General features: G+C 42.7%; 1 protein-coding gene and 1 non-coding gene across 2 annotated transcripts; one reads left to right on the forward strand and one right to left on the reverse strand.

The window, feature by feature from the left end:
* TRNAK-CUU lies at window positions 4,977–5,049 on the forward strand. Its single transcript has one exon. It is a non-coding gene; the product is annotated as a tRNA-Lys (tRNA).
* LOC109844815 (N-acetyl-D-glucosamine kinase) lies at window positions 5,158–9,956 on the reverse strand. The gene is made up of 6 exons (XM_020413965.1): window positions 9,527–9,956; window positions 9,245–9,436; window positions 7,509–7,637; window positions 6,507–6,676; window positions 5,658–5,788; window positions 5,158–5,547 (listed from the first exon to the last, which is right to left on the reverse strand). The coding sequence occupies exons 1-6, from the start codon at window positions 9,640–9,642 to the stop codon at window positions 5,470–5,472; spliced, it is 816 nt and encodes a 271-aa protein (XP_020269554.1). The 5' UTR covers window positions 9,643–9,956; the 3' UTR covers window positions 5,158–5,469.

An 11,069-nucleotide genomic window follows, 5' to 3' on the forward strand; every position in this document is an offset into this window, starting at 1 on the left:
TGATTCAAAGATCAGTTTAAGCAATGGATATCAGTGCTGGCTTACTACTGTGAACGCATTTATAGCGTGGGGCCACACCCACGTGAATTGAGCGGGTTGGCTCACGTGGGGGAAGTGTGTTGTGCGCAGCGGAAATTTCGGCAGCACTTCGGCAGCACAACAAGAGAGATTAGATCGATAAGAATTCCCGTCTCACCAAGGAAACAAGAATCTGAAGCGGATATCTCAACCAAGTGAGATATCGGCTCTTCCTCTCATCAGTTCTAGGACTGACCTGTCGAGGGATCCTACAAGCTATTACAAATCACGGCAAGAACACAAACTTTTACGTGGTTCGGCAAACTGCCTACGTCCACGGGGCAAGGAGGGATGGGGTTTTCACTAATAGAGAAAGAGTACAAACTGAGATTACAAATCACTCGAAGGAACAAACTAATCTCACCAACAAAACTCTTAATCTCTCCAAATAAAACCCTAAACGAATAGCTCAAAAATACCTCTTTTTGTGCTCCAAATAGCCCCCAATCAATGCTTAATCAAAGCCTAAACCAAGTCTAGGAAACCCTAAAAAACGTGTCTCTATTTATAGCAAAACACAATCCCAAACTGATTGGGATTCTAAAAACGAGTCTGCCACACCCTGTACCATGGGTGTGGCAGAGGGTGTGGTGCAGGACAGATTCTGCCACACCCTGCACCGTGGGTGTGGCAGAGGGTGTGGTGCAGGACAGATTCTACCACACCCATGGCAGACACCACACCAGGGTGTGGTGGAGTCTGTTTTGGGTTATTCGACACAGCTTCAGACACAACAAGTGGTATCAGAGCTCGGGCTACGCTTGGGCTATTTGGAGGAGTAGATCGGGAGTAGATCGCTTTGGAAGTTCATCTAGGGCTTCGTTTGGTGATAAAGGTGGGAATCTTTTTGGTAAAAATCTCGTCTTTTTCAGTTTGGATCTATTTCTCGTTTGTTTCTGCATTGGTTTGGTGGTGCTTTGAGGATTATGGCCGAGAAAGAAGGAGTTGTGGGCAGTACTTCTGGCGTGAAGACCGTCCAAAGCTTGAATATCCACTCGATGAAGATTGACGTGGAAAAGTTCAATGGCACAAACAATTTTGGACTTTGGCGATGCGAAGTCATGGATGCGCTCAATGCGCAAAATTTGGAAGATACGTTGGAGTTGGACGGGAAACCGGACAATATTGATGAGAAGGTTTGGAAAAAGATGAATCGAACGGCGTGTGGTGTGATTAGGTCTTGTCTCACTCAAGATCTAAAGTATGATGTGATCAATGAGACTTCTGCAAAGAAGATTTGGGAGATCCTTGAGAGCAAGTATTTGACCAAGAGTGTGGAGAATCGCTTGCATTTGAAGAGGAGGCTTTACCGCTTCCAGTTGAAGAAAGGAACCTCCATTGGTGATCACATGAACCACTACACGAAGCTTCTTGCGGATTTGACGAATGTAGATGTGGTGATTGAAGATGAGGACAAGGCGTTGTTGTTGTTGAGTTCCTTGCCTGACGAGGAATATGAGACCTTCGTTCTTACTCTTATTAATGGGAAGGCATCTCTTTCGTATAGTGAGGTCACTGCTGCACTTGTGAATTATCAGCTTCGAAAGAAGGATAAGGAGACTTCGATTGAGCCGGTAGCAGGGGCGTTGGTCGCAAGAGCAAATGGTCCAAACCGTAGTGGGAGGTCGCAGTCTAGAGGGGCACATCTTGGAGTTCGTAAGAATCAGTGTGTCTTTTGCAAAGAGGATGGACATTGGAAAGCCGAATGCCCAAAGTTAGTTGATCGAGCCAGGAAGAATAAGGGAAAAGCTATTCAAGCTTCAGAGGCGAATGTTGTCAAGGCTAGTGGCAACGATTCAGATTCGGATTCTTCGGGCTACTCGTTATCTGCACTGCCGTCAGTTTGTGTTGTCTACTCTACAGAGTGGATGTTAGATTCGGGGGCTACATACCACATTTGCCCTAGGAGGGATTGGTTCTCCAGCTTTCAGGAGTTGGAAAGAGGGGATTTCGTGCTCATGGGGAATGATCACAAATGCTCTATTGGTGGTATCGGTACCGTTCGGATCAGGATGAGTGACGGGGTGATTCGGGAGTTGGTTGGAGTGAGGTTCGTTCCTCAGTTGAAGAAGAACATCATTTCACTTGGAGCTTTGGAGGCAGCTGGCTATAGGGTGACCTTGGCGGATGCACGCTTGAAGGTTACATTTGGGTCCATGATTGTGATGAAGGGCGTCAGAAGGAGCAATTTGTACTATTTGCTTGGGAGCACGGTGATTGATAGGGAGATGACGACTTCATCAGATTCGGCTAGACTGTGGCATTGTTTGGTGTTGGGGTATATGATTGGTAATGCTGTGCATTGGTTGTTGAGGGGTGATGAAGGGCGTCAGAAGGAGCAATTTGTACTATTTGCTTGGGAGCACGGTGATTGATAGGGAGATGACTACTTCATCAGATTCGGCTAGACTGTGGCATTGTTTGGTGTTGGGGTATATGATTGGTAATGCTGTGCATTGGTTGTTGAGGAGTGCTATGACATGCAGATTGAAGTCCTGTGAGCATATTGGGATGAGCAAGACCGTGGTGGAGTTTGGCATTCCTATCCATCGAGCGAGGGGTCTTTTAGGAGGTGTTCAGTCAGGCATTTGGGGGCCTTCCAAGGAGGCATCATTGGGAGGTAATCGTATCTTAGTTTCCGCAGTTGAAGATTGTTCTAGGCATTATTGGGTCGCGACCAGTTCCCGTTGGTGTAAAGTCCTAGAAGTCAACAACAATTGGAAGAAGTGTATTGGCAGAAAGGTAACTCGTTGTTCTAGATTTGATAAGGGTCCTTTCTTGTGTTTGTGCCGAGCTCACGGCAATAGGAGACACTTCATTGGTGTGGAGACCTTGGGGCGACGAGATGAGATGACAGTTTCGATGGGTCGTTCCTTTCTGGAGGAGGATCGGCGTTGGTTGTCGAGCATTGGTTCTGGAGCTTCGACATATTTGGGTCATCTTAGTCACAGGTCGCCGACTGCTGCATTAGGAGTTATTGGATCTGGTGGAGCTGCTTCAGATTTTGGGTTGCGTCGGATATTTGGATACCCAGCATTTGGTCACATCGAGGATGTGAGATTTGATCCGATTGCGCGTTTGGGATTCGGAGGCTCATTTGATTATCGTTTGGGAGCTTCTGATTTTGTTCTGAGCAGGTATGTCACTTTTGACTCTCGGCAGGTGGAGAGTGTTGATCAGGTCATTTGGATATCGCAGCAGGTGGAGAGTGATGCTACTCCACGTTGGGTGGAGATTACTCCACATACTCCAGATCATACTGCGTCATTTGGGATTCCAGCTGAGGTGACACAGGTTGGGGATCATTTGATTTCGGATGCAGATGATGGATTGGTTTTGGATTCGGTTGCAGCTGGTGGACATGATTTGGATACGGCCATTGGTTCACCTCAGATGGAGGTGTTTGATTTGTATCAGTTTGGGGCCGCTATTAGTTGCAGATCCGTTGGCGATATTGGGGAAGAGTTGCAGACTTTTCTATTTGTTTGAGGGCATTTGGAGGCCGTTTGGGTGAACTACGTGAAGGCTTAATTCCTTGGGCAAGAAGATACGTAGGCAGTCAGTTTTGATGCAGCCGATTTGGTGAGTAGATACCGACGTTTGGGTGAGTGTTCGCACTCCCGTTTGGGTCTCGACTTGTGTGGATGGAGTCCGTTGTCATGAGTCCGTTACCGTGGCGTACTGGATGCAACAAGTGATGCATTTGTTTTGGTTGGTGTCGGCTCAGTGTTGGGAACACTTCGCCGAGGTGGAGAATTGTGAAAACGGCGAAGGAATTGTGAAAAACGTGAAGAATAACCCAAAACAGACTCCACCACACCCTGGTGTGGTGTCTACCATGGGTGTGGTAGAATCTGTCCTGCACCACACCCTCTGCCACACCCACGGTGCAGGGTGTGGCAGAATCTGTCCTGCACCACACCCTCTGCCACACCCATGGTACAGGGTGTGGCAGACTCGTTTTTAGAATCCCAATCAGTTTGGGATTGTGTTTTGCTATAAATAGAGACACATTTTTCACAATTCCTTCGCCGTTTTCACAAAGTGTGCAGGCAATTATGAATGCGGAAGTTCATTTATTTCCTATTCGTTTTTTCTTTTGGCCCACCCGATCGGAATGTTATAAATACCCATGTTAGGGTATTTTTCGGTGGCTGTGCAATTGAAGGCGTGGGAAAAGCAAGAGGATTTATTTTGTGTGGCGGCTGCAGAGGGTTTTGCGCAGGAGATTGATTTGTTTGGTTTCTCTTTTGGCGGGTGCAGCAGAAGCAAAGTGCAGTCCTTTTGTGTCCTTTTGAGAGAGATTTTGTGTGAGGCATCTGAGAGTTTGTGTGGGGGGTTTAGATTGAGTGATTATAAACCCTAGTTGTATCTCTCCCTCTAATAATAGATCTCCCCCTCCTTACCCCGTGGACGTAGGCAGTTTGCCGAACCACGTAAAATTTGTGTTCTTGTCGTGATTTGTAATAGCTTGTAGGTTCCCTCGACGCGCAGTCCTAGAGCTGACGAGAGGAAGAGCTGATATCTCACTTTGATGAGATATCTGGCTTTTGGTTCTTGTTTCCTTTGAGAAACGAGAATTTTATTGTGATCTAATCTCTTGTTGTGCACCTTGCGCACCGGAGGTGCTGCCGAAATTTCTGCTACGCACAACAACTACTAGCAGTTTCATTTTGGAAAACGGTTTTTCGAAGCTCCCGGAAGTTACGAAATTGATTTTTTCGGTTCTTATTTTTCAGTATCTATTGCAGAAAATGATTGCGAACTGACTTGCGTATACATTGAGCTTCAACTTTGTAGCTTATAATGCTGATCTGAAAGCTTGAAAATTGTGTTCTTAGCTTGGGTGTCAATGGTGAACAATACAGATTTGTTAATATCATAACATACCATCACTTGCCCGTCTAGCTCAGTTGGTAGAGCGCAAGGCTCTTAACCTTGTGGTCGTGGGTTCGAGCCCCACGGTGGGCGTTTTTTTTTTCCTAAACTTTTTGGTTTTCTTTGCCCTATTCATAAACTGATAATTATTGCATTGACATTGGCAATTGAAATCAAACGGAGAGGCTAAAACATTACAAAGTTTTTTTTTTTTGATTAACTACATTGTCAGGGGGGAAAATAAAAACATAATGCATTAACATTGGCATTTCAAGTCAAACAGATGTGCTTTATATTCCACACTCTCATATTTTACATTGCAGACACAAACTCGTGAGGAAAGTTAATATAAATAGTTCTCTGTACTCAGAAACATTCCGAAAGTGGCTTCAGCTTCAAATCTCTCTTCAAAGTTCAAAACAATGCATCCACAAGCTGGAACTGCCAGAAGATCTCAACTTCAATCACTGTACACCAAAATGCATCTCTTTGCAGATCCACAGCCTCAAAAGGCTATGTTTCGAGGTCGCTTTGTAATTCACTCATCAGAAAATTCCAAGCTAGTAATGCTGCCCCAACTGCCGGCTCAACCTTTCAAACATTAGAAATAAAAATAAAAACACGATGTCAATTTATTTTTAAGATTAATAAATGAATTGCCGCGTAACTTTTTAAGATATATATGGATCAAATCTGGCTACCTTGGGTCGAACTGGACGCGTCCCTGGGTAAACTTCGGACACACAATTTATGACTTCCTTTCCGATATCCCATCTCTTATTAGCTTCAAGAACACCTCCAACCATAACTAAAGGAAACTGATCGTTTCCATCTGCAACGACGGAATCACATCTGAGTCCAACATGATTAGTTAAATTAACCAATAAACCTGCAACTAGACTTCTGGGCACATGCAAATGAAAAGTAAATATAAAATGTGTTGAATAAGTAAGTTTCACAAAACTCAAATCAGCTGGGGTGTTTTGCGCAAATCTCCTTAAACTTTATTGTATATTAGAGAAAACCCCTTGAACTTGTTTCAGTGAAGTGTCACCATTGACGGTAGTCAGTTTAAGTTGTCACACGCGAGACGTGTTTTCTGGAAAATTTTGAGGTCATGTCATTTTTAACTATACCGAGTGTTTTTCGGCTTAGTTTAGACCGAGGGTGATAAGGATGGTGCAGACATTTTTTATCTCAACACCATTTATGACAATTTTCAATAGTCCAGAGTGTCTTTTGTATAATTTTGAAAGTTTAGGGGTTTCACTAAACTTATAAAGTTTGAGGGAATTTTGTGGAAAACACCGCAAAGTTTAGGGCATCTTGTGAAATTTACTCTTACATCTTCAATGAAAATGTGATTGTCGGAGGGTATACATTGAAAAAGCCTTCATTGTATTGAGAACTGAAAAACTCAATCAAAACACTCTGTGTGGTGTGTTAAATGTTTTTTGTTTAATATCCCCCCTCCTATATGTACACATTGAGGATTTTGAATATGTTGGTTTTAGAGGATTTATCTAGCATTAATGACTAAATGATTGTACCTTCACCACATAATCTGAGCCCTTGAACAACAGCTTTGACGCTATCAGCAAGTTCTAAGACCGAATCGTATAGAATTTTGTTTGCAACTTCGTCACCGGCTTCAGCAGATATTATCACCATTGGAACAAGTTTTGCAATGCGAGCCCAAGAGGAATCTGCATATGTCCACCTGTTTCAGATATAAAGGCAAAGACATGACCTTTTTAAGCTTCAAGTGTCTGGAAAGTCTTTTAACTGAAGTTGTTATTAATTGGAACTGGAAATTTCCATAGAGAAAAGGGGAAATTAAATGAGCCACCCTAAATATTGCAGGAATGAAAAATCTCTTAAAAGTAACACCTGCACCTATCCTTTTGAATTTTCCAAACGGGGTCGCATGAGTATCATGTGACTTCGTTTAATGACAACATACCCATCTCCAAAGAAAGAACAAGCATGTTTATTCTTTTTCAAGGGAGAAACAAGGGTTCAATGACAAAGATGGATCTCAAACAGAAAGCGTTAAACCTTCAATGATAAGATATGGTTGCTACAGAAGAATAGCAAGCTTTTTTTTTTTATCTTTGACAGAAATTGAAATTTTACTCTTAAGAAAGTAAACCCCTTAGTTCAAAACAGTTTTGAGGTGGTTGAGTCATGAAACTGTCCTATTTGACCCATTTGGTCTCGTGTGTAGAGATTTGAAATAAAAAATAAAAAGCTTTAGATAATTGGATGCACGGATATCTTATTGTTTTTGCAAGACATTCTGCAATACAAGTAAATTAATGAGCGTCAAGGCTCCACTTTCAACTGCAACGCAAAGATAAAATGAACAAAATACTGGGTCTCAGTCATGGTTCCATACTCATTTTAGCTCAAATTACCAAGTTTTCTAATTTGACCTTAAACGTCGACACATACGTAAGAATATCAGCTCGTTCTCTTATTCACATAGAAACATTTTACAAATCTTACGCACCATCATAGGAAGAGAAAAGATATCGCGAGAAAATAAATACCCAATTAGTTCATCTGGCGAAGAAAGACCAAGTTTGTTGAGAATGTTGAAGGTAAGCAACGTTGGAGGACCACGCCCATCATGTGCCCGTATAACTGCTGTCAGAGCCCTTGCAGCAATCCCGTATCCACTGTATAACGCACACATTTAATGTCCTTAGTTTTTTACCAAAATATTAGTAGGCAAGGAAATATAACGAAGATGCTAGGTTAAAACTTCCTTATAGTTGACCATAACAGAAAGGCTTCTGAATTAAGTGTTCTAAGAACATCATAGCTTCTCTGTAAATTATTGACAGGGATGCAAAGCACCTCTAATATGTACTACATAAAAAAATTAAATTAACAATAATAAAACCTTTATCCAAAATTTTTGGGCTCGGATACATGATTCCTACTCTTCCATTTAGTACTGTTGAGGATTATATCCTGCATTAAGTTAATTATATTATCATATTCTTCTTACCTGTTTCCGATCAAGTTCTCTTAGACCTATCTTTAGTCCTTGTGTATCTGATATGGGTGTATCTTCTCTTCGGAACTTAGCGATCCTCATGAGAGCTTGAGGATAGATGATTCTCATAATAGCATGAGAATAGAGGTGTCAAACAGTACAGTGGAACACAGGAGGAAGCGTGGAACGAGACGACGAGCAGCAGATTCGAAGAATCCAGTTTTCAGCTCGTGAGTCGACTCATACATGTACATGAGTCGACTCATCAGGTTGAGTCGACTCATCAATTATGGGTCGACTCATATGAGGTCATGAGTCGACTCATCTCAGTTATGAGTCGACTCATTGCTGGGTTTTGTGTTTTGTCCAGTTTCGGACGAGTCGACTCATCTCAGTCATGAGTTGACTCATCGACAGTTTTCTGATTCGTTTGGGTTTCTGTTCACACGAATTCCTGTTGGTTTTGGGTTTGGTTATTTACCAAATTACCATCCACGTTTGTACACCTATATAAAGGGTTGTTTATGGTTTCTAAACATCAGCTTGATCAATTAAGAGAGATTCTAATCTTTGTATTAGGGTTTAGAGAGAATTGAGAGGTTGTTCTCGATTCTAGTGAGATTGTGAGGGAGAGATTGTAATCTTTTGTTCTTCATAATCTAGAAAAAGGTATTTTTCTTCGCCATACTGAATTATCTTGTGTTTTAGTTGTCTTCTTCTCAACCCACCTTTTGGTAATTCCGCGACCAAAGGGTGCTCGCACGGCGACTCGTATCAGTATCCATTAAGTATAATTGTATCACTTGTCTTAATTGGTGCGCTCCAACAATTACGGGTCAATTTTACAAGAACCCCCTGAATTTTGGGATGATTTGTCCAAAAGCCTCCTACGCTAATCAGAGAAACCCTTGAAACTATCAAAATTATACAAAATCCCCCTGATTTTGGAAATTATCATAAATGAGCTTAATGCGAAGGGTAAAAGTCTAAACTACCCTTTGTAGGATCTACCTACCCTAACCTGAAAACTTCTCTTTTCAGTAAAAACTAAAGAGTAAATGAAGGAAAGTTATCAAAAACTTGTTAAGAGTGTGAAGCATAAGACAACTTAAATGATAACAGTCATGGTACCTAGGTGAGACAAGTTCAGAGGGGTTTTTCTGACGTATAAACTATCGGGAGGGTTCGTATGAAACACCACAAAGTTCAGGTGGAGTTTATGAAATTCATCTAGCAATTAATTTTAGGCTCTTAGGAAGCACAAGGTTTAGAGTAGAAGCAAACCTGCCCCAATCACCCAGTACAGGTCCAGCACCAGCAGCTCGAGTTTCCCTTCCATCTTCAGTGAATCCATAAGCAATTGTACCCGTACCAGCAATCAGTACACATCCATGGAGCTTTCCCATGGTTCCACATGCCAATGCTGCAACAGCATCGTTTTCCACAAACAGCTTCACATGGCTCGGGAATATGTCTCTGTGAAAATCCAGGAAAAAAGAGCTATATGTTTGACTGGGAGTATAGATGAATGGTGGAATTGGATCACTAAGGGAAATAAGAACAAACCCAAGCCAGGTGAGGATTCTCTGCTGATCGTTAGGATGATTGACTCCAGAAACAGCTAAGCAAACCGCTCGAACAGCAGAACGGTTAGCACGGGCCATTAGAAGGGTCTGAGCCATGACTTTCTCCAGCGTCTCCCTGGCAGCAATTTCTGTTCGAAGCAGAAAGAAATAAAAAAAAATTAAACAGCTCGAGCACAAAACCAGTCATCACCTAAAAATGTTAACTTGTCGACTCCCCGTACGGAGGTTGACAAGAGAAATTGCTCGCAAATCAAAAGTATGTCAAGCATAACCAATACCATTCAGGTGAAGGGAAGTTGCTAGCGAGCGTAAATAACCCGTACGGAGGCGACAGATAAAAAGAGAGAGAGAACAAAGGAATACCAATTTTTTTCGGAGGCGGAAAAAAAAAAGAAAAAAGAAAAATGTCACGAGCAAATCACGTCGTACCCAGATGAGAACCATCTAAAACAGCCCCAGAACCCCAATCAAAATCCAATCTTGGTAACCACCACCCCAGATGAAACGCTTACGCCGCCACGGAAAGTTGTGGTGGCAGCAGCCGGCGACGCGCCCGAGCGAGGACGGGCGGGCCTCGGGCAGGCGGGAGTCGCCCGACCGGGCGTCGCGGCGGAGATGCAGACGCGAGACGGTGAGGCTCGTTCCCTCCTCGAGGCGCACAGTAATGAACGTCGGGCGGGCCGCGCGCTCGAATCCGCTCTCGAAGTCCCACATGCTGCGTTTTTCAATGCCCGTACCTCTTCATCATCCCCGCGCGCTCACTGAGCTCACCGCGGCCACGAGCTTCAGGGCTTTTAAGGGAGAGAGAGAAGTTAGAGAGAGAGAAGTTAGAGAGAGAGAGAGCGCAGTGGATTCGGGCGGCAAAAGGGCCAAGCAGAAAGGGCACGAGATGAAAGGAGCGCGTGGGGGCTTTCGCCAATAACAAATTAGTGCAGGTAAATAAGTAATAGGGGTTTTTAGATATTAGCCCCTCACCTTATAGGTACGTTGATACTAAGTCCACTGAATCTTCAAAATTTGATATTAGTCCCCAAATCTCACATTAATATGTTGATATTGGTCCCCAAATCGCATACCCCCTCCATCACTTCTATCTCTTCTACTACCGTCCCTTCCTCTGCCGTTATTCTCATCTCTTCCTGTTACTCCGTATTCATAATAGATGAGTACATTTCACCTACTCATCTATATCACTATTATTTGTAACTCTTTCTAAAATAATTTATCACAGATTTACGGTTAAAAAATAAAAATTATAAATTGCAAATTACTTCCTAATCTTTATCCCCCATCATCAACTCATTAAGTCTATCTTCAATACTAGCTAGTCGATGCCTTGAGTTCTCTTTTTATACCTGCACCAATCCTCTAGACACATTACCACATGTATCATAGACGAATCTAATGATTTTTTGTGGTCGTCGATCAAACATCCTAATGTACTGAAAGTAAATTCCGAAGCTACTGTAGAATATGTACTGTTAGTAGGTCATGAGCCATGATGAAAAGTACAAGATATGGAA

Source organism: Asparagus officinalis, chromosome 6, assembly GCF_001876935.1.
Source record: "Asparagus officinalis chromosome 6, Aspof.V1, whole genome shotgun sequence".
Lineage (NCBI taxonomy): Eukaryota > Viridiplantae > Streptophyta > Magnoliopsida > Asparagales > Asparagaceae > Asparagus > Asparagus officinalis.